Here is a 22,282-nt window from a genome sequence, read left to right as displayed (position 1 = left end):
TTGTGGTTGGACTTTGCACCTCTTGGGCCCTGACCGCTTATGGGGACTTGGGGGTCCCCAAAATATCTGTCACCCTGCAATATTGGGACCATTCTGATCGTTCTTCAGCAACTAGGAGGTTTTAGCTTGTTCTTTGGAGGAGACCAAACACCCACCTCTTAGGAAGACCCCACCTGGATGACAGATGTCACGGGGGTCACGGGGACAACCATGCCGGCTTGTTTCCTCACGTGGATGGAGGACAGATTGGCTGACTCACCTTGGCCGTGGAGGAAAGAGGGGTAGGAAGGGGAAGTCCTGGCTGGCAACTCCCTTCCCACACCTGCTACACCCGAGGGAAGGGAAAGGCTTTGGCGCCAGGGCCAGGACACCTGTTCGGGCAAATCAGCCTCTGCAGACGTGGTTTCTGTGCCCCCATCCCCACTGCTCAAACCTGGACGTTTTCTCACGGGATCGGGGTGGAGGGTGGGCAGCTCCATCCCACCTCCTAACCAGGAACTGACTCACAGTAAGGGTTCGGAGGAGCCCACTTTCCAGGAAGATAAAAGACACCTCGGGCTTCCCTGGTGGCGCAGTGGTTGAGAGTCCGCCTGCCGATGCGGGGGGCGCGGGTTCGTGCCCCGGTCCGGGAGGATCCCACGTGACGTGGAGCGGCTGGGCCCGTGAGCCGTGGCCGCTGGGCCTGCGTGTCCGGAGCCTGTGCTCCGCAGCGGGAGGGGCCGCAGCGGTGAGGGGCCCGCGTACCGCAAAAAAAAAAAAGAGAGAGACCTCAATACATAGACCTCAATAGGTAGAGGCCGTGTCTATACATTGCCTCAGCAATAGCGTGTCAGGAGCAGGGACTAAGCCCTGCTGGGATTCCGTGGGTGCCCCAGGGCTTCCAAGGGTCGTCACAGAAATGGCTGGAAGTCCACGGGGCAGCCACCGTGGTTTCTGATTGCAGGTTTGGTGTCGGCAGAGGGAAAGAGGGGGTGGGTGTGTGGGGATGCCCATGTCGTCCAGGGAAGAGCAGGGTCCCTGCATCTGAGGACCCTATAGCCAAGGCTGTGGGCCCTAAAGCAAAAAGCCTGGACCCTCTTCTCCCAGGACCAGGGAGGCCATTCTGTGCTCAGCTCAGGTGACCGCCACTCAGGAGGAGCGGGGGGAGGGGAAATTCTTGAGTTACGAAACCAAGGCCCCCAGGGTCCCACTTCTGCTTTTGTTTCTCTGTTTGAAGATGAAGCACTTTGTCAGCAGAAACCTCACCCAGCAGCTTTGGAAGTTGGAAAGTAGAATTAATGATTCAGGCCCACGTGAAACTCTCCTCGAGGGGCAGTTTCTGGAAGGATCCTGTCTTTCTTCACTATGTAGGGAAAGTGTCTCTCCAGAAAGGGCCTGGGCCTTCGGGAAGTGGCCTTCAGAAAGCGAGACCAGGGCACAGTCCTGCGGGGAGACCCCCTGCCCATCCCCGGAGGCCTGGGCCCACGTGGGATGCGGGGAGAGGGGCACCTCTCCAGGGCCAAGGGTCCCAAGAATCCAAGGTGGGGATGCCCGAGAGTGAATGAGGTCTGACGGATGGGAGGCTCGTGGCTGGTGGCCGGGTCGGGTCTGGGGTCAGCCGAGGCCTGGCGCGTGACCCGAGTCCGGGCGGCGGGCCGTGCGGCCGGGCGGGGCGGGGCCGGGTCACCGGGGGCAGCCGCGCGCCCCGCCCCGGGGGAGTGTCCCGCCCGCGCGCAGCCACCTTAAGGGCCGGGCGGGGCGGCCGGGGCGAAGGCTGGCGGAGGAGCTACCGGCGCGGGATCCGAGTTAGGATCCGAGTTGGGATTCGAGTCGGGGTCAGATCGCGCCGGCGAGGGAGCCATGGCGTCGTCCGGGCCGGCGCAGCTGGTGCTACTGCTGCTCGTGCTGCCGGCGGGCGCGGCGCGGGCCGGCCTCCACTTCCGCCCGGGCCGCGGCTGCTACCGGCCCCTGCGGGGGGACCAGCTCACCCAGCTGGGGCGCAGGTCGGGGCGGCTGGGGGGTGGTCAGGGGCTGCCCATCTCCCGGGGCTTCGCGCCCTCTCCCGCCTGGGGGACCCTGCCGCCTCCTTGGGGTGCCAGGAACCAGGACGCCCAGCCTCCCTTGACCTCTGAGGGTCAAGGCCAGCCCCGTTGCTTTGGGGGCGCGCCCTTTCACATTTGCGGGGTTGGACGAGGCGCACCGGTGCAGGAGGCAGGCTAGCCTCGCCGCCCTGGCATTTGGAGCCTCGCTGGCGGAGCGGTCTGGTTCCTGCACTGCGGGGGCGCGTGTGTGCCCTGCCCACTTGAGATTCCGAGCGGGCAGGGGCGTCTCCTGGCTGAGATGGCCCTCTCCCGCTCGCTCTCAGTTTGGGGAAGGGAGAGGGCGCTGGGGAAGGTGCCTGCGCGCCCGACCCCCAGGGGCCCCAGTGCTGATGCCGGTGGTGGTGGTCTGTTCCCAGGACATATCCCCGGCCTCACGAGTACCTGTCCCTATCGGATCTGCCCAAGAGCTGGGACTGGCGCAACGTGAATGGGGTCAACTACGCCAGTGTCACCAGGAACCAGCACATCCCCCAGTACTGTGGCTCCTGCTGGGCCCACGGCAGCACCAGTGCCATGGCGGGTAGGTCGGGGACTTCGGCCCCTCTTGACTGTGGGCCAGGAGGGCCCGTCCAGCTGCCTTCTTTGTCAGTACCGGCAGCTGCAGCCCAGGGTCCTGGGGGCCTGCAGTTCTGTGCCAGGACTCAGCCTGGCATGGGGCGGTGTCTGCGTCAGGCCTAAGGGAGCGGATGCCCGGCAGTCACAGGACTGAAGACCTGTGACAAACGGCTCCCAGGAGGCTTATCTGTCCCGAAGCTTGTGAGCTAGGCTCTTGGGGCTCAAACCACAAACTCACCGAACACCCTGCTGGTGTTTGGGTATGCGGAAGAGAAGCTGCTTTTCAGCGTAGTTAATATTTGAAATGAATGCCAGCCCTGGGCTTGGAACATTGAGCAAGGCTGGCTGTTTCCTCATCTGGGCCTTATCCGCCTGGCTGCAGCGAGGGCGGGAAACCTCGAGGCCGGGAAACCTCGAGGCCGGGATTGGGGGGCGGGGAGGGATCCGAAATCGGCGCCGCTCCAGAAGGCTGCTGGGCCTGCCTTGGTAGGGGAGGGAGGGGGACTTCACACCAGCCTGGGCCTTCATTCAGCTCGGGGTTCCGGGAGCCTGCAGTCACGCCGGAATCTTTCGAACTCCTGCCCTGTGGCACTGTGTTAAGCCAGTGTGTGGCTACCGCCCCTGGCCTATGCTGGACGGCTCATCCCATGTAAGCCTCCTGGCTGCCCTGTGATTGCTCCCACTTTGCAGATGAGGAAACTGAGGCTCCGGCAGGGAGGTCAGGAGACTAGGCCTTTATGGGAGTGACAGCTGGGAGCAGGGCACGGAAGCTGGGCTGTCTGTAGGATGAGGGGTGGGGCTGGCGTCTGGACCCCAGGGCCAGCCAGCTGCACTGGGGGCATCAGGCAGGGCCTCGTGGGGGCCCCGCCCCATCTCTCCTGGGGGCTGGGTTGCACTTCTGGCCCTTCAGGGAGGAGGAGGGTGGGGGCGGCTAGGCTGAGCCCCATTTTATTTTATTTTATTTTAAAAAGTGTGTTTTGGCTGCACCGCGCGGCTTGCAGGGTCTTAGTTCCCCAACCAGGGGTTGAACCCCGGCCCACAGCAGTGAACACGCTGAGTCCTAACCACGGGGCCACCAGGGAACCCCCTGAGCCCCATTTTAAGCTGTAGGAGCTCTTCTGGGCAGCTGGGGAGGTCCCTGACCGGGATGGAGAGGGACAGGGCCCCTGGAGAATGTGGAGCAGAGGCTTAACCCCTGGAGCCGCTGGGAGACTTCAGGGGCCCAAGGCGGGCAGGCAGGCAGGGTGTAGGCGGGCCTCGAGCCAGAGGCTCAGGGCGAAGGCCTGGCAGGAATGGCGCACTCCCTGGCCTGGAGGAATTGAGAGGGCCTTTGTGGCAGGGGCCTAAGGGTGGGTGGGGGAAGCTGAGAAGGTCACCAGGGGCCCTACCCCCAGGGGAGGGGCCCGGCAGAAGCCTGAGGGATCTTAGGGAGGGAATCACATGCCAAGATTTGCGTCTGTAGAGGAGGGCGGGGCCTGGAGGCGACGGCGTGTCCCTGCTCAGAGGTCCGCCCTCCACCTGCTGGAGTGGAGTCTCCTGGGCAGATGACTGCTTCTCCCCTCTTGCTCTCCAGCCCCTAACGGCCTCCCTAGCAGCAGGCGTCCTCTTCCTCTTTCACTGAGAAAACAGAAGCCCCCAGAAGGGGACTTCCACGGTGCCCGGCCCAGCTGCCACCTTCCCTCCTGTCCCCGGCCGTCCAGCGTCTGAGCCCCTGGACAAGGCCATCCCTGCCGATGCTCAGACCTGGCCAGCGCTGAACCCCACCCCGTCTCCAGCCGCCACCCCACTTCTGGGCTCCTGGAGGGGCCTGCAGTCCCCACCTTCTCCCTGCTAACCCGACCCCCTCCAGTCGCCTGCCAGCTCCTCGCCAAGGTCACCGGCTCGGGGCGTCAGGGGCAGGTCTGGTGGTTGCCCCTGGGCCTCGCCCCGCCCTGTTGTGCTCGATCAGCCCCTCCCCGAAATGCTTTCCTCGCCTTTAGCCACAGGCCCCCAGTCTCTGTCTCACCGGCCCCAACTTCATCCCCCACCCCCACCCCGCTTAACTTCTGGACATTGGACTCCCTGGGACCCTGCACCTGGACTCGGCCTTCACGCCCCCCCGCGGGACACCTCAAACCTCACGTGCTCCTCCTTTCTGCCACCACCCTCACCCCCAAACCGGTTCTTCCCCGGCCTCCCTGATCACTCCAGGAGAATGCTATCCCTCCCTCGCTCAGGCCCAGGCCCAGAGGCAGCCGGCCTCCTGCTTTCCACCCTCAGAACATCGGGCCGCAGGGCTGCGCTCTACCTTCCAAGCACCGCTGCGGAGCTGCCGCCTGGTCCGCCTGCTGCTCTCCTGGTGGAGCAGCTCAGACCCAGGCCGGGTCCCTTTTCTGTTCCGCTTGAAGCCCTGCGAGGTTTCAGGCAGATAGAACAAAACCCTGACCTGCCCGCAGAGCCTGTGTCAGCTGGCTCCCTGTTCCGTGTTGGGACCCAGTTTGGACACCAAGAGCTGAAGAACGGGCCGGTACCCTCAGGCGGGAGGGGTTATTGGGTGAAGCAGTGTCAGCTGCAGGGTCAGCGAGGCCGGGGAGGAGGCTCGAGCGCCCAGGGCGGGCACGGCGGGAGGCTGCTGAGGAGCTTGGGGAGACCTGCGGGGGCTGGAGGGCGGTGCTCACCCGCACAAGGGGGTCCGCGGAGGAGCACTGGGCGGTGCGTCCAGGGGCGCTGGGGGAAGGGCTGGGGCACGTGCTGGTGACCGGCCGTGGGTTCCACAAGCCCTGTGGGGCCGCATGTAGAGCCCTGGGGGCCCAAGGGCCTAGGAGGTGACCCCAGGGGTGTAGGGGGCCTGGGGCTGCAGGAGGGAAGGATGGAAGGGGGCGCCTGGAGGGGGCTGCTGGTGGGTGGAGGGCCTGGCCGCTTGCTCGCCGTCATCAGGGAAGGAACAGGAGCAGCTGTGGTGAGTTCTGACCTGGAGGTGGGAACTCGGGATGCGGCCACGAGGTGGGCGGCTGCGGAATCTTCGCTCCAGGAGGGCGGAAAGCAAGGTGGCGGGCCCGTGGTATGGTTGGCTGCAGGGCCCCACAGGATGCTGTCTGTACAGGGAAAGGGGGGCAAGGAGCGGGGGGCCGTGGCTGCCCTCAGCCGTCCCCAGCTGCCCCATGGGGTGTGTGGGCCCAGGCGCGTGGGGAGTGAGAGTGGGGTCGCCGACTGGCCCCCTAGTCTGGCTCCCCGGTGCCCTCGGGGATCTACCAGCCTTCAGGCAGGACATGCCCGGCCCTGCCCAGATGACATTCGTAGTGGGGGGAGGGTGGGCATCGGTACCAGGAAGGGCCCGGGAGGCCTCTCTGGAGAGCAGGGACCCCAGGGAGCAGGGGAGGGCCCTCCAGAGAGGGATGCGTGGCCCCCGGGGCGGCAGGCAGTGGGGTGGGTGCTGACCAGCATGGGTGCTGCCCCCGCAGACCGGATCAACATCAAGAGGAAGGGAGCGTGGCCCTCCGTACTGCTGTCCGTGCAGCACGTGATCGACTGCGGCAATGCTGGCTCGTGCGAGGGGGGCAATGACCTGCCGGTGTGGGAGTACGCCCACCGGCACGGCATCCCCGATGAGACCTGTAACAACTACCAGGCCAAGGACCAAGGTAGGGCCTGCTCATCTCTCTCTCTCTCTCTCTCTCTCTCTCTCTCTCTCTCTCTCTCTCTCTCTCTCTCTCTCTCTCTCTCTCTCTCTCTCTCTCTCTCTCTCTCTCTCTCTCTCTCTCTCTCTCTCTCTCTCGTGGCCGGGGCCCTGGGAAGGGTGGGACGGAGCTGGGAACCCCCTGCCGCTGTGTGTCTAGTGGGACGGGAAAGGTGGGGCCTGGCATCCTTGGTGGGAAGACCAACAAAAAAAGGACTTGGGATCTCCAGCCTGCGTGCCCGGCAGCCAGGCCGGACCCTGGAGTTTGGGTTTTGACGTGTTGGCATTTTGGTGGTTTCATGGCCCTTTGTAAGGGGATCGCTCATCAAGGGAAGAGTGTTTTCCAGGAGCTGGGAGTGGCGAGCAGGCAGGGAGCAGGCGGGCCTGGCCTGCTTCGAGACCCTGGTCCCGGCCGCCTGCGTCTGGGTGGATTTGGAGCCGAGGGTGCTGCACGGACCAGTGGATGCAAGCTGGCCTGGGGCCCTGGAGTCGGCACGGTCCTTTCAGGGTGCTCGCCTTGGAAACCCAAGGAAAGAAAAAGCCCAAACCCTAACCCCACAGTGGGTAGTTTTAAGTCACCTGTCTGAGCTCCCTCGTAACCAGAGCAGAGAGCTGAGACCAACTCAAAAGGCCTTTTGAGACAGGAGTGGGGAGGACGGGGGTGTGTGTGGGGAGACCGGGGGGCTTTTCTGCCCCCCCTTCCATCTGTAAAAGGTGTGCTCAGGCCCCTGTACCTTCTGAAGGCGCCATCCCACGCCCACAGGCTGCCCCCGCCTTGCCTCCCAGGCCGTATTGCCCGGCCAGCAAGCATCTCCCCAAACTGGTCCAGTGAGTTGTTGAAGTGATAGATGCAGCAGGCGTCAGAGAACCAAGAAGAGGAGTCCAGGATGAAGGGGAGCAGGGAGGGCCCCCGTGGTCCTCGGAGCCCTGATCCACCCAGAGCTGGTCTTGTCTGTCTTCGGCCAGGCCCCTCCAGCCCACCTGGGACAACAGGGCCAGATGGAACTCATCGGCACCTGATTGTTTGCAATAAGTAGTCCTGTCTTTTTTTTTTTTTTTTTTGGCTGTGTTGGGTCTTCGTTGCTGCACGCGGACTTTCTCTAGTTGCAGCGAGCGGGGGCTACTCTTTGTTGCGGTGTGCGGGCTTCTCATCGCGGTGGCTTCTCTTGTTGCAGAGCACAGGCTGTAGGCGCGTGGGCTTCAGTAGTTGTGGCTCGTGGGCTCAGTAGTTGTGGCTCGTGGGCTCTAGACTGCAGGCTCTGTAGTTGTGGTGCACGGGCTTAGTTGCTCTGTGGCATGCAGGATCTTCCCCGACCAGGGACCGAACCCATGTCCCCTGCACTGACAGGCGGATTCTTAACCATTGCGCCACCAGGCAAGTTCCAGTAGTCCTGTCTTTGTATTAGCAAATGTGGCCACAGATCCACCTTTTTTCAGGTTGTCCTGGGCATTTGGTGTCCAAGGGACAAATTAAACCAACAGTTTAATCCTCAAGGAGTTTAATGTCTTGGGGAAGGAGTCTGGATAGATACAAAACTATAACAGAAATAGGTAATGTGAAAGCAGTAGAAAGTGGTGCTGTGGGCCAAGGCAGGATGGACAAGGTGAGAAGTAATACTGTCTAGGGCCCAGGAAGGATGCAGGAGACGGTGTGGAGTCTTCCAGATCTAATAGCTGCACTGTTTTTTGAGGCCTAATTATTATACCTTCTCAGACCGAAAGAATAAGAAAATGCTTATTTTTTCCCCAAACGTGGGGAAACAATACAATCTTATTAAAAGTGAATAATTTAATTACACTCTATTCTCAGCTGTAGAGTATTGTGCAAAGGCCTTTGTCCCGGCTTTAAAGGAAAAGTGGAGCTTTTGAGCACCTACTGTGTGCTAATTAACGTTTCTTTCCACTGAGGCCCGGGGAAAGGCTTTTTGTAACTCCTGCAGCTGAAAGCAGAGGGTAATTAAACACCCGAGGGCAAGAAGATTTCCATTATTAGCTGATGGATGGAGCCTTCAGTTAGAAAAGTGGAGTTTGGGTCTGGGCGTGCTACTTTGTTCAGGGATTAACGGGGAAATGGCCTCACGCTGACTTTCCGTGCTGTCCCCAGAGTGTGACAAGTTTAACCAGTGTGGAACATGCACTGAATTCGGAGAGTGCCACGTCATCAAGAACTACACCCTCTGGAAAGTTGGCGACTACGGCTCCGTCTCCGGGAGGGAAAAGATGATGGCAGAAATCTATGCGAAGGGGCCCATCAGGTGAGCTTTGAGACCCCTGCCCGCAGAGGGCGTGCACGCTTCTAGTAAACGGGACCCAGGTGATTTTCACCCCTTTCCTTCTGGCCAACTTTACCCACAGGGCTGGAGACAGCTGCCACGTGAGTTTTCTCAAAAGTAAAGCTCAGTAGCCCATGTGCCCCTCGTAGGATTATTGTGAGGGAAGGACACATCCATGGACAGCTCCCAGAGTGTAGCCAGTGCTCTGGGGCGGCTGGTACAGCTTTGGTAGGGAGGATGCCAGGTGAGTAACTACAGAAGTTTGGGCAGAATCATCAGGTGCGTGTTATTTAAGTTGGATCCACACGGCTCTTCCTAACAATGGTCAACGATGGCTATTGAAAGCGCTCATTCTCTCCCTGCTTGCTCTCAGCTGCGGTATAATGGCAACGGAGAAGATGTCTAACTACACCGGCGGCATCTATGCTGAATACCGCAACAGGGCCTACATAAACCACATAGTCTCCGTGGCCGGCTGGGGTGTCAGCCATGGGACGGAGTACTGGATCGTCCGGAATTCGTGGGGCGAACCATGGGTAAGACATTTCCACTGCGACTCCTCTCACTTGGATGGTTCTGGGGGTTTCGTAGCTGAGAACCGTGGCCCTGAGCAGAGGGGCTCCAGGCTGCAGACACGTGGGGTGAGGTCCTCCTGCGCTGCACGGGGGCTGTCCCCGTCCTGTGCCTCGTAGCGCGTTTGCAGCTTCCCCGGCCCCTACCCGGTAGACGCCAGATGCTCCTCCCCGCTCCCCAGCTGTGACATCCAGAAAACGGCTGCAGACATTGACAAATGTCTCCCGAGGGGGATGGGGGCTGAGAAGTGCTGCTTTAGAAGTTTCCATTTAGCTAGCTTTTATGCCTTTACAACCATCTCATTCTTTTTCTTGCCATACTTTCGGCTCTCCTAAGTAATACCGTGGAGTTTCTTCAAAAATACTTTTTGAGTTGAGTCAAAAACCCAGGGGAATTAAATTAACTGGCAGAATTTTCGTTTCTAAGACCTAGTATTAACCATTAACAGCTGAAGACACAAATTCATTGTTATGAAATCAGGGATGGTGATTTTTTTTTTTTTTTTTTTTTTGCGGTACGCGGGCCTCTCACTGTTGTGGCCTCTCCCGTTGCGGAGCACAGGCTCCGGACGCGCAGGCTCAGCGGCTATGGCTCACGGGCCCAGCTGCTCCGCAGCATGTGGGATCCTCCCGGACCGGGGCACGAACCCGTGTCCCCTGCATTGGCAGGCGGACTCTCAACCACTGCGCCACCAGGGAAGCCCAGGGATGGTGATTTATGTCGAAGTGATGAAATGTCAATATTTTTTATTAAACGACTATAAATGGGGATATTAATAGGTAGTCGAGTCATCTGGTCTAAAGAGTCGATCAACATTTTAGTTAATTAGCTCTCGGCATAACAGGGCCATGCACCCCTCGTGTTGAATATTAACCAAGTTGAATATTTCACAAAAGCTATTTCCGAACAGGGGTCCCAGAAAAGGGAAGGGTCAGCCGAGCGGGTGGCTGGGACGCTGCAGACCCCCGAGCCTGAGGCTGAGTGAGGAGGGGAGGGGGTCCGTCTACTCGGAGCGCAGACGGGAGCTGAGCTGATGCGTGGTCCCACTCCTCACAGGGTGAGCGGGGCTGGATGCGCATAGTGACCAGCGCCTACAGAGGTGGCAAGGGTGCCGACTACAACCTCGCCATCGAGGAGAGCTGCACATTCGGGGACCCCATCGTTTAAGGCAGACGTCTCCAGAGGAGCGGCTCTTAAAGAGATGATCGCATGAGCCGTAACCAGAGGGGATCCCACCTTCACGGGCACTGGGGTGGTACTGCCGTGGTTTGAAGGAACTGGGGGTTGGCGGTCACATACGTGATGGCCGGTGATGGCCCTGGGCGCCCAGGAGGGACGGCCGCCGCGATGCCGCACGGGCTGAACGCGTTCTGGGGTGGGGCGGGGAGTCGCGGCGGGGGGACGACCCAGCACCTGCACAGGACGGCTTCCTGCCGGGAGGACGGCAGCGCACCATCTACCTGAAGAAGCGTGAGCCACCAGGCAGCGAATGATGTGACCTCCGTTTTCTTCAATAAATGATCTGGCGACTGTGGTCTGTGATGTATTTAAGAGGTGGAACATTTCAGACTTGTCATCACCAGTTCCTCTGTCACCCTGCAGTCAATGGTGGGGCCGAGGGGGGATGGCGATCTCAAGTTGCCCAAGGGATGAATAAAATGCACACTTCACAGCAGAACTGAATCTGAGTGTTTTATTTACACACGAAAGCAACATTAACACCGGGACCTACACCTTCCAACCGCAGAAGGGCTTTTTATTTGTTCTCGGAAAATGAAAGCAATTGCAATGATATGAACTAACCAATGGAGCCTTGTGAGAAAACTTAAATCAATCAACTCTGAAAATAGTTCATCTAAGTGTCTCAGTTTCTGAATTTCCACCCCCCGCCCCGGGGCTGACAGTTGGCTACATCCCAAGAGGTGACGGGAACCTAGTTCCGCTACTGGGGAAATACTGTAAACAGGACTTGGGGGCAGCCCTGGACTCACGAGGAGACGGGACTGTTCCTAGTAGCCGTTACACTGCTGACATCTTCCTTTTTAAAAAAGTTATCCACCTCCTCCCACCACAGCCCACTTCCAAGACGCTGACTGGGCCTCTTCAACAATAGCTTCTGGAAAGGGTTTTTCCACAGCGGGTCTCCTGGAATGTTCTGCTCCAGCTCTGGAGGATGCGCTGAATCAGTTCACCAAGATGAAGTTAGACTTGCAGTGAGCTTTAGCAAACGGAAGGAAAACAGGCACTGGGTTAGAAGCAGGAGGGAAACAATGACATCGAAAACTGCAGCCAAGAGACGCTCACGCCAACCCTACCTATAAACTCTGTCACAGGGTCGTGTTCACCTTCTGTTTTAATGGTGCCGGCGATGCTGTCGTTCTCCAGGATAGGAAGGAAAAGCTGCACGAAGTCAGAGGTGTAGGGGGGCGCGATGACGTCGAGCACCTACGGGGAGCACAGCCTGTGAGCGGCTCCGACTACCAGTCAGACGGCAACAGTGCGGCGAGACCCCTCCCCCAACCCCCGCCATTCTGCTTCCTGCCGACAATCTCCGACATTAAGACGCCCAGGGGCCAGGCAGGTAAAACACTGTTCCTGCAGGTAGGAGGTGCCTGGTAGACTGGCATCCGTGTCACTGTCATCACCGTGACTCTCCGACGGCACGGCTCCGGAGTGCGGTACCAGATGACTACATCAAGCCAAGAAGGGCGCTGCCGGGGGAAGCGGTAACCGGCGCGCGCTGACCTCAGTCACAAAGTGGCGAATGAGGGAGATGTCGGTGTCCAGCTTCTCCAGACACTTGCGGATGTAACTGACCACGGGGAGCACGTAGCCCCGGCTCAGCAGGTGCACCATCCTGTCCAGGAGGGTCTTCTTCAACTCGAGCTGCACGGGTGGGGCGACAAGGCTGAGAAAGGGGCCGCCTTCCCGCTGTGCAGCCCAGCCCTCGGGCTGCCCGCTCACCTGCTCCATCACGTCCAGCTGGGAATGCTCTGTCTCGAAGAGCTTCACCAGCAGCTGCAGGACCTGCGGGTGGAGGAGCTGGTGGCAGGTGCTGATCTACAAAGAGGCCAAAGGGAGCCACCCTGAGCGCTATGGCCAGGCCTCTGGGCTCCCTGCCGGCCCCAGAGAACCGTCACCAAAGACAGCTCGCGGCTGAGGACGGCGGGCCCAGCACTCGGCCCAGGGCCGGCCAGCCTCTGACCCATTCCTCATCCTTTCAGGGACACTTGATAAAAACGGAGAGATCTGTGGAGTCAATGAAACTAGCTCCTTAAAAGGAAACTCCTCATTTAGAACAGAAATAACCAGCTCCGGAAGGACTGCCTTCTGAAGGCGGGGAACAGACGTGCGAGAGCCTCGGACCGGAGCTGGGAGGTCCGCAGCCCCTACCTCGTCCAGCAGTGCCAGGTGCACCGGGGTGTGGTCCGTCTGCAGCTGGAAGTACCTCGGCTCTGACACAGTCCAGTCCACCCACTTCAGCACACCCATGGCCACCACTGGAAACCTACAGGTAAACAAGGCAGAACGCTTCCTTTACACAAAGTTTTCTAAAGGGCAAACCCCAGAACAACACCAACGCAAGCCAGCCCATCACGTCACTCTACGACGTGCTCTGCCAGGGAGACACGATGAGCTAAGAACAGGCTGACGAGACCAGCGTCCTCTCAAACGCGCAGCTCGAGAACCCGAATCCCACGCTCAGCTGACTTTGGACCAACTTTGCTGGTTTGAAAGGAAAAGACCATTCACGCAACACTCCACGAGCCTGGTGGGCTGGGCTGAAGCTTACTTTTATTTAGCAAAGCCTCTCTTTGTCACTAGGACAAATTAACGGAGGAAGATTCAAATGCCTAAGAGGCCACCCTGTGTGTCAGCTTTTCTAGTGAATGCTTATTTAAATAATTGGCATGACACCCACCATTTCTGTCTAGGTGATACTTTGTTGGTCTAACTTTTACTGTAAATAGAGCCTCTTCTTCAAGTCAATTGTTGTAATTCTGGTTGGTCTTCCTTTTTCTGAGTCTAATTTGCAAACAGACTTCTGGCAAGTAAACACCTGAAAATTACTCATGCTGCTAGAACAGTTGAAAGTGCTCTCCCTCTATTTACGAAAGAGAAAATAAATACGATGAATAAGTATCTCTGAATCTGTTTTATTTTTTGAGCTTTTAATATGAAAGCTCAAACCCGTCCTCCCCGGAGAGTCAGGGTTAGAAGCTCCACGTGTTCACCTGATACACTGGTAGAGGGTGCTCAGCTCGGCCACAAGCTCAGACGCCCCTTTGTTCTCATTGCAACACAAGTTGTGAACAGTCTCAACAGCTTTCGATGTTGACTTCAGCTCGTCTTTATTGATGCTGACTCGCTTGTTCTGAAAACACATGAAGGCGGTGAATCCCGACGGTGCCCGCGTCCTTGCAGTTGGGGTAACCTGGCCTCAGCCCTTCTCTCTGCAAACCCCCGTCCCTGTCTCTGAAGTGTCCCCGTCACACAGCGAGACCGTCCGCCAGGGAGACCGGCATCCGTCAGTGGCTTAGGGAATCGGTTTCGTATCTTTAGCCACACTTCAAATTACAGTTTAAATTAGTATCGTAGATGCTGTGCACCTTTCCTTGAGACATTTAGCACTTTGACTTATTTTATGCAGAAACACTAGAAAAGACATTTCTGACACTAGTTGGGCCCGTGATTCCCTGCAGCCAAAATTCCCAAATTACACCACAGAGAGGAGGTTTCTGGCTCCGTAAAAAAGTCCATGAGTTCTCAGAACTGACAGTACCTTCTTCCAGGTCTCCACCACGCTCGCTGCATATGCTAAGATGTGGATGTACTTATGCTTGTGGTCCTGGTTGATCCTGGCCCCTGGTTTAAAGAGTGACTGCATGAACAGGTCCAGGAAGGCTGGCACCCGGATCTGAAGAGAAACACACAAACACACTGAAAAGGAACACAGAAGTGAGATGGCAGGTAAGTCCACACGCACCCATGGCAGGAGGGCCCACTCACGTCCACCACTGCATGTACTTCAGGGTGTGTGAGGGCCGAGGATGTGATGAGGAAGGACCAGGGAGAGGACAGAAACATTTCAATAGGAATGTGCACTCGCTGACTTCAGAGAATTAAAAGGAACAACTTTCCAAAGGAATATACTTCCGATAGGCACTGAGGGTGTCCCATCTTAAGGTTAAAATGAAAAGCAACTCACGAGTTCAACAGGAGGCGGGTCCATGCTTGTAAACATCTTGAACAGGACTGTGATGTCGGCCGGATTCAGGGCTCCCTTGGACAACATAGCCCCAAGGGCCTGACACGCCCGGGGGTAGGAGGCAGCTGTGCCCAGTGCGAGCGTGATCTGACTGGCGTCATGGCCTCTTGATGAAAAAAAATCGTACATCCCATCATTGATGAGGTGGCGCCCTGTCCTGCCCTCTCCTTCCTTCTCTCTCCTTTTCCTTCCTTCCTTCTTTCAGATTTATGCTTTGAACTGTTGAGGTCCCTTTGTTTTTTCGTATTTCTCTCATCCACTGGTACGTTTACTAACTGACCCATGAAAGCAACATTTAGAGCTAACTGGGGAAGAATGGTTCAGTACAGCTCAGAGGCTTCCTAAAAGGAACCACGCACTTCTTAAGTATCTTAAGCCTCCATTAGTAGACAATGACGCTAATAGGGGCTAGTTTTGTTCTGTAAGATATGGACCACGATCTAACCATCAGACTACTAAAGAGCTATTTCAGGACTGCTGCCATGTGCCACTGATGAATCCCAATATATTGGGAATTTAGGTTCATAAATACACTTAGGTTCATAAGTACAGTGAATTCAACGATAAGCAAATCGTTTACCAAATATTCATCGAAGCAAAACTTTACGAAGCAAGCTCTCTTCACGTATTTAATATTAGCCCGACTTTTTCAGCTCTACTGCATAAAAGCAAGTTTACCTATCTGTCAAAAACAGGAGGACCTAGAGTCTTCGGTTGTGGACACAGGGCAATGTGGTAGGGGCGAGAGCGAGCTGACAGGCAGCCTCTCACCTCTCCTGGGCGAAGCGCTGGACCTCCTGTGCGGCCCTGCGCACGGCCGAGCCCCCCTGCTCCTCCTGGGCCAGCACGGACATCAGGGCCTGGGCGAACAGATACGTGTGCTCCCCGTGACACACCATCTTCTGGAAGACGGCAGGGAGACAGTGTGTGGGGTTTCAGGACCACAGCAATGACAAAGGCAGACAGAAGAGTCGGACTCCGACAGTTCTGCACGCAAGTCCCCACCTGGGAAGGTGCCCTGCGCCCCACACACTCTCCACAGTAAAGAGCATTTCCCGTTAGAAGATGCATGGCCCCATGCGAACGGCCTCCTCCTGATCTGAGCCACGTCAAGTAAAGCACTTACAGCAAACTCGGGGAGATTTTTTTCGAGGTTTTCTTCGCCTCCGTCCAAAATCGTAGCTAGAGAGGTACGAAGCACTCTAGAAAACACCTCCAGCTGCTGGCAGGCCGTGGACACGCTGGTGATCTCCCCTTGGTACCCTGCGTCGGAGATAAGCTGCAACACGGAAGTAAGCGCACACGGTGCTGGCGAGCCGTGCCCGGCGCCCACAGGAAGGCGGCCGCTGGCCGAGCCCGGGGTGAGGAGGGACGGGCGCTGGGCGCGGGTCTCAAACTTCTGCTCGGGTCCCCGCTTCACCACTAACTAGGTTGGTGGTCCCAGTCAAGCCCCCCACCCTTGAGTCTTCGTGTGTGAGACGGAGGAGATGGACCAGGCGCTGTTAGAGGCTCCTCTCCGAACGCAAGGCTCTGTCCCCTGTTCCTGCCCAATCCTAAAACACAGTCCACTCGATCCCCAAACATACAAAGTCTATGCTTCTCTTTCTCGATGTTTATGACTTACTAAAGTGAAATGACGAAAACCTTTACAAATAAAGCACGTGGGATCTTCCAAAGGACACAGACCAACAACCAACCAGGTCAGAATCACCCTCATTCATAAATACTTTCATCTTTTCTCAGACTCTAGGACTCTTCCTACCTTAACAGTGAAGTTGAGCATCAAGCAGTCTGGGTGGGCTTCAGCCAGTTTGTAGAAAAGGTCTCTCCACGTGGTGTGTGCGATCATTTGTTCAAGCCAAGCGGGGGTCTGACAACAAGCAAACAAACAAAAAGCAAGGTAAGAGGCCTAGCTTTCGCCTAAGTGAAGGTGACGTCGTGGCAGCAGACACAGCAAGAGCCCCTGGGCTCCTGGCTCTGCCGCGGTCCCCGACACAGGAAGAAGCAGGCCGCGGGCTGCTGAGGCTGCTTGGTGGCCGGGCGGCCGAGCCCAAGCCCCGAACACCCCCGCGGCGTGTGGAAGCTCCAGCCCTGACTGACACAACGCGCCACACTCCACCGTGAGGTGGAATCAGCAGAGGACTCTAGGAGCTGGAATTAAAAAAGGGAAAAAGGTTCCTCACCTCTCCTTCTTCAGTAAAGATAGAATCTGCTTTGCGGGGGTCGAAATGTTTGATCAGTAAACTCTTCAGATGATTTTCCACAGTTTCCTGAACCTGCACTGGTTCAACACCTGAAAGAAAATGCAAGCCACGAGATGGAAAATGGCAATCTCTCAATTCACTGTGTTATTTTAGAAAAAGTCGACAGATCAAAAGTTTACGTGCAAATCAGATATCACAGAACTGCTTCTGACCACTTAGGATCTGGGGCCTCTTATAAAAATTAATATTACTCATATTCGATGGTAAGACCCAAAAAAGAGTCCAGGGCGAAACACACAAGGATGCTTGTTTACATGGAAAGGACAGTGACATCTTCGAAGCCTCGCTAGGAACAAGGACAAATTGCCAAAATGGAAAAACACCCCCCCTCCCCCATGGTAGAACAGAGCAGATGCCAGCCAGGGGGCACACTCATGTGTGATGACTGTGACAGCAGGGAGTCAACTCGTTTACGGGCAGCACCCACCCCACGATGCCTCTGTACTCAGCACAGAGGATTTACAGTGAGGCGCTACTTGGATCATAGTAGCTAAAAGCCATAATCATGCCCAGTCCTAAATTAGCCATGATTTCTGCTTGCTATAATAGACCTCTTCAGGATGACACACCGAACATACGCCATATAGTCCTCTACTTCTACAACACGGTAGGGAAAACAGCTCAATGAGAATCACATTTGCGGGTTATCTGTGAACCTCAATTATTAAATCAAAGATAAAAACCAAGCCGATGAAAATGGGTGAGAAGTTCACTTCTTACTGACAGAGGTGTTAAAAACCAGGAAAACAAACAAACAGAAAGAACCAGGAAGACAAAGAAGGCCTTTCCAGTGTATCAGCATGATGATGACCCAGCGGCTCTGTACTGTGTTGGGGGAAGGGCCAGGACCCCACCCCCACACGGCACCTGTCTGAATGAGCCACTCGGCCAGCAGGTTGACGGTCTGGGCCACAGCAGTGTAGTTCTCTGACAAGAGCTGGATAACGTTCTCTGGAGACCCTCCCGCCTGAAAATACCTAGAAAAGAGGAACAAACAAGCTGTGACACTCAAATGGACGCAGATGGGCATGGGGATGGACAGCCGTGGCAGGGTGAGGGGGAAGACAGGTTATTCAGGCTTCTAAAGTGGGGGGACCCCTAGAGGCCTTCCATTCCCGTACCGCATTCTTCTGAATTTCACGTATCAGCTTTTGGGTCTATTACACAACTTTCTCCTCCCAGTGCAAACAACTTTTCTCACATACCTCTTTAGAGTGTTAAAGATGGAGGGTTCCATTATATAATCCCGGGTAGAAAATTTATGTAGGCATTCTTGCTGGACCTCGGCATCATCTTCTCCCTCTCCATAATCATCCTCCTGCTGTTGGCAAAAAGAGCCAGGCTATTCTTCATTACTACAAATATCCTGCTATCTCACCTTAAACCCGTATAACGCTGTCCATGTCAAAAGTGTTCCACGGACTTCCCTGGTGGCGCAGTGGTTAAGAATCTGCCTGCCAATGCAGGGGACACGGGTTCGTGCCCCGGTCCGGGAAGATCCCACATGCCGCGGAGCAACTGAGCCCGTGCGCCACAACTACTGAGCCTGCGCTCTAGAGCCCGCAGGCCACAACTACTGAAGCCCATGCTCCACAACAAGAGAAGCCATCACAATGAGAAACCCGCGCACCACAACGAAGAGTAGCCCCCACTCGCCGCAACTAGAGAAAGCCCACACACAGCAACAGAGACCCAATGCAGCCAAAAATTAATTAATTTTTAAAAAAGTTTAACGTATGTCATTTCATTTGACTTTCATGACAATCTCATGAAGTACGCTGGACAAGTAACGAGTGGCTAAGAAAACGGAATCCAGAATCATACCAAGTGAGATTGTATGGCGACTCCACGCTGGCAAACTTGTGTATGCGGTCATACAAGTTACCGCATCTCATGCAAGACACCTCACCTGGGCATCCATTTCTGTTCTACTGAACAAGGACAACAATGGGACTTACTCCCATTTGGCTGCTGTGAGGATTCCAGGAGCTAATTTTCAGAAGAGCCAAGCACAGCACCTGACATTTGGTATGAGTTCAGTAGGTGTTAGCTACTGTCTTCACTATTACTATTTCATATGTGCCACGCATGGAAGGCTTTCCAACAAAGACTGAGGAAGTGATTCTCGAAGGCCATTTGCTGTCCATTTGCTGTCAGAAAGTGAAGCTCACTGGCTCGCCTCCGATCAGCAGGCCTGCCTGGATACTAGTCCCTGTCCTACACGGCGGCGACCTCAGGCAAGTCGCTGAATCTAAGGGCACAACAGGATGATGATGTGATGACAGAGGACTGAATGACCCCAGGGTCTGTCCAGCTTTAACGCTGTTACCAACAAGCAGATGCTCTTTGAACACTCACTATACTGAGCACTGTACAGGAAACCCAAGAAACTGTAAGACAAGAGATGGCTTTTTCTGCTGAAGGAGTTTACAAACCAGTAACTGCCCCTAACATAATGGGGTAAGAGCTAGGCCAGAGATCAGCAAACTACGCCCAGGGCCAAATCCATCCTCCTTTTGTCTTTGTAAATAAAGCTTTATTGGAACACAGCCACACAGCCCCCTTTTTAAAAACATATTGTCTATGCCTGCTTCTCCCCTATAAAATGGGCAGAGTGGAGCTGTGACAGAGACCTGCAGAGCCAACAATATTTACTGTCTGGCCCTTTCCAGAAAAGCTTGCCCACCCCTGATGCAGACTTACATCCTGAAAGCAGTGCTCTGGGAGAAGGAACACGATTCCTTCACTATGGAGACCGGGGAGTCTTCTCTTGGACGTTATTTGAGTGGGAGCCTCAAGCAAGGCTTCTGAAGGAAGGCCGGCCTTTGCCCCAAGAGGCATCCTTGGGTGTCTGGATTCTCGGGCTTCTGCCCTGGGCACTCATCTTCTCCACTACATCTTCTCCTGGGTCGTGCCACTTCCCTGCTCATGAATCTAGAATCTAGCCTAGATCTCTCTCTCTCTCAAGCTCTAGACTCAAGCATTCAACTGTCTATTCTCACTTCCATTCACATGTCCCACTAGTACGGCAAACTCATGAGATCCCAAACTGACCTCCTCTTTTCCCTCTAAACATATCTGCTTCCCACAACCCATGTTTTTGTAAAGGACTCCATCCTCTCTACCTGTTACCTTAAACTCACAAACCTAGAAGAGGTCTTCAATTTCTGCTCCCACATCCTGCCCAAAGACCCATCAATTCTCCCTCCCACATGTCTAACCAGCTTGGCCCTTCCTTCCCTCTTTCCCTCTGCCCTTCCTTATTTGGGGCACGCTCGCAGTTGCAATGGTCCCCCAGTGGCGTGGTCTCATTCCTTCCTTTCAGTCACCTTTCACACTGATGCCACCATGACCTTAATAAGCCACAAATCTGATGTCTCTTTCTTGCTTAAAGTTTCCTATCTCCCTCAGAAAAGACAGCAGGACTTCACCCTCCCACTCGCTTGCCTCCGCAGTGTCGTCCCTCGGCACTCCCCACTGGCAAGCCGCAGCCGGAGTAAGCTCTCTGCACTTCAGTACCCTTAGCTTCTGTCGTCTGGACTGAATGTCACAGCAGCCTCCTTACACATCTTCCGGCCTCCCCCAGATCCACCCACCATGGGGTTAAGTGAACAGAATTTGGGTCACAGAAATTGATCTTCCACTGTCTCAAAATCCAGCTCATGCCACCCTTCCTGTTACCTTTCTTGACTTTCTTTCCTCCATGAAGTCAGAGTTAGAATGAACGTGAAATGAACATCTAGTCCACCCCTCTCATCAGGGAGAGCCTATCAGAGTCAGTGGGCCAAATCGGGATCATGCTTAAAGTTCCGCAAACCTGAGACTCCCCAGCCTCCTGTCTGTGGGCGTCTAGGCCTGGCTCTGCCATCCCTAACTGCTTAAGCAAAGGCCAACAACTGGAGCGCTCAGTTTATAAAATGCGAATGTAGCCTAGATCTCTCTGCACTTCAGTACCCCTTAGCTTCTGTCGTCTGGACTGAATGTCACAGCAGCCTCCTTACACATCTTCCGGCCTCCCCCAGATCCACCCACCATGGGGTTAAGTGACTAGACGGCCCTTAGATATGCCCTAGTTGTAGCGCGCTGTGACCGGAAGGCTTCGGTGGTCCGGCTGTTTGCTCGAGTGGAGATGGAGACAAGACCTAAGTGGGATCCCCATTCCTTCATGTATGAGTTTCATGACCTTGGGCAGGTCACTCGGTCCTCCCGTCCCACTTTCTTCATTTTCAACATGAGCAGAGTTAACACCCAACTCAGTATCTTGAGTGTGGAATGAGATGATGCATGAAAGCACCTAGTCGGCACAGATTTTCAATCAGCTACATCTGACTCTATCTCTCCACTCTAAGCCTCCAACACCCTGGAATGATCCAACACGTGAAGCTTAGAGTGTCACTCCCTGCCCCCAACTCTTGAACAAGTCATGCTTTTCAGCAGCTCTCAAAGGCCCTTCAGAACCCACTGCTTCCACCAGGCAACTAACCACACAGGCCTCCTTTCAGCTCCTGGAACACAGCGCCCACCTTTGCATCCCTGTACCCCGGCTTCAATGCCCTCAGTGCCCCGCCAGCCCCTTTCAACGGGGCACGCCCCACTCCAGGCTTTCTTCCTTCAAAATATCACTTCAGTATGTTCCCAAAACACCTAACCTTGACTCTTGTTAAAAGGCAGGTTCCTAGGCTCCGCTCCAGACCAACTCCTCCCAGGCCCCAGGGGAGGAGCCCGGGAAGCTGGGTTTCAAACATCACTGCGGGTGGGTCTTCAGATGAGAATCAGGTTGGGGTCCCCTGGCCGAGCGACTGCGCCCAGTTCCTACTGTGCAACCCCTGGCTTCTGGGGAGAAGGTTCTGAGCCTCCCTCAGCTTCCACAGCAAACCCTTGAAGGTCAAGGATGGACGATCCTTTCCTCCTCACTCAGGCCAAGGACTGATTACATCAGCCAGAGCGCCCAAGAGTATGGTTTACAAACAGTAAAGCACATGTGCGGAAGTCCAAGTTCCACTTTTCCGCCCTCATGATGCTGAGTTGGATTGTTTTAAAGATTATGGCTACTTTTCGCAGTGTGTGTCTGGGCCCAATCCTCCACCTTCGAGGTGCTGTCTGACCCTCCCGGCGGGGCTAGGAAGTCCCAGGACCCGGCCCCGAGGCCGCCCCAGGGTGATCGGAAGGTCAGATCGGGTCACGACTGGGGGGCGGTGCCCCTGCGGCCGGAGACCGTCACTGGGGGGGACCGGGTCCTCGCCACGCATCACCGTCCAGTGCCCCCCGAGAGGCCGCGCGCCCGGGGGGGGGGTGGTCGAGCGGCGGGAGGGGGCGGGGCGAGCTGTGCTTGGACCACGCGGCGGGGGCGGGGCCGGCCCGCCGGCGACGGAGACCAGCAGTCCTCGTCGGGGGCGCCCGGTGCCCCCCTCACCTGGCCGCCGTCCGCCTCGTCGCCCCACTCGGCCGCGCTCCCGAAGTAGTCCTCGTCCATGATGGCGCCCGGCGCGGCCCCCGCCATCCTCTCCCGCGAGCGCGCGCGCGAGCACGGCGCATGCGCACGGCGGACGGGCGAGCGCGCGCGCGGCCCCGCGGCCCCGCCCCCTGCGGACGCGCGCCTCATCCCAGGCGGG

At 56.4% G+C, this 22,282-nt stretch overlaps 2 protein-coding genes across 10 annotated transcripts; one reads left to right on the top strand and one right to left on the bottom strand.

Annotated features, from left to right (window-relative positions):
- The first annotated feature begins 1,725 nt into the window (after nucleotides 1–1,725).
- On the top strand, nucleotides 1,726–19,219 carry CTSZ (cathepsin Z). Its single transcript, XM_033839095.2, has 7 exons — nucleotides 1,726–1,982; nucleotides 2,438–2,601; nucleotides 6,077–6,256; nucleotides 8,396–8,546; nucleotides 8,938–9,100; nucleotides 10,194–14,108; nucleotides 18,445–19,219. The coding sequence occupies exons 1-6, from the start codon at nucleotides 1,840–1,842 to the stop codon at nucleotides 10,302–10,304; spliced, it is 912 nt and encodes a 303-aa protein (XP_033694986.1). The 5' UTR covers nucleotides 1,726–1,839; the 3' UTR covers nucleotides 10,305–14,108; nucleotides 18,445–19,219.
- NELFCD (negative elongation factor complex member C/D) lies at nucleotides 10,817–22,216 on the bottom strand. 9 transcript variants are annotated; one of them, XM_004317264.4, is made up of 15 exons: nucleotides 22,084–22,216; nucleotides 17,876–17,991; nucleotides 17,538–17,647; nucleotides 16,590–16,699; nucleotides 16,169–16,276; nucleotides 15,533–15,685; nucleotides 15,178–15,308; nucleotides 14,347–14,512; nucleotides 13,921–14,055; nucleotides 13,373–13,512; nucleotides 12,531–12,645; nucleotides 12,102–12,197; nucleotides 11,883–12,023; nucleotides 11,453–11,582; nucleotides 10,817–11,355 (listed from the first exon to the last, which is right to left on the bottom strand). In XM_004317264.4, the coding sequence occupies exons 1-15, from the start codon at nucleotides 22,168–22,170 to the stop codon at nucleotides 11,321–11,323; spliced, it is 1,773 nt and encodes a 590-aa protein (XP_004317312.2). In that variant the 5' UTR covers nucleotides 22,171–22,216; the 3' UTR covers nucleotides 10,817–11,320. The 9 variants fall into 9 exon arrangements, with proteins under 9 accessions (XP_004317312.2, XP_019799514.1, XP_019799513.1 ...); XM_019943955.3 differs by lacking the exon at nucleotides 22,084–22,216 and adding an exon at nucleotides 21,320–21,978 and having other exon boundaries at nucleotides 12,102–12,164; XM_019943954.3 differs by lacking the exon at nucleotides 22,084–22,216 and adding an exon at nucleotides 21,320–21,973.
- Between the last annotated feature and the right edge of the window lie 66 nt (nucleotides 22,217–22,282).

The sequence above is a fragment of the Tursiops truncatus genome, chromosome 15 (assembly GCF_011762595.2).
Source record: "Tursiops truncatus isolate mTurTru1 chromosome 15, mTurTru1.mat.Y, whole genome shotgun sequence".
Lineage (NCBI taxonomy): Eukaryota > Metazoa > Chordata > Mammalia > Artiodactyla > Delphinidae > Tursiops > Tursiops truncatus.
This window is presented reverse-complemented; position numbering and strand designations above follow the sequence as displayed.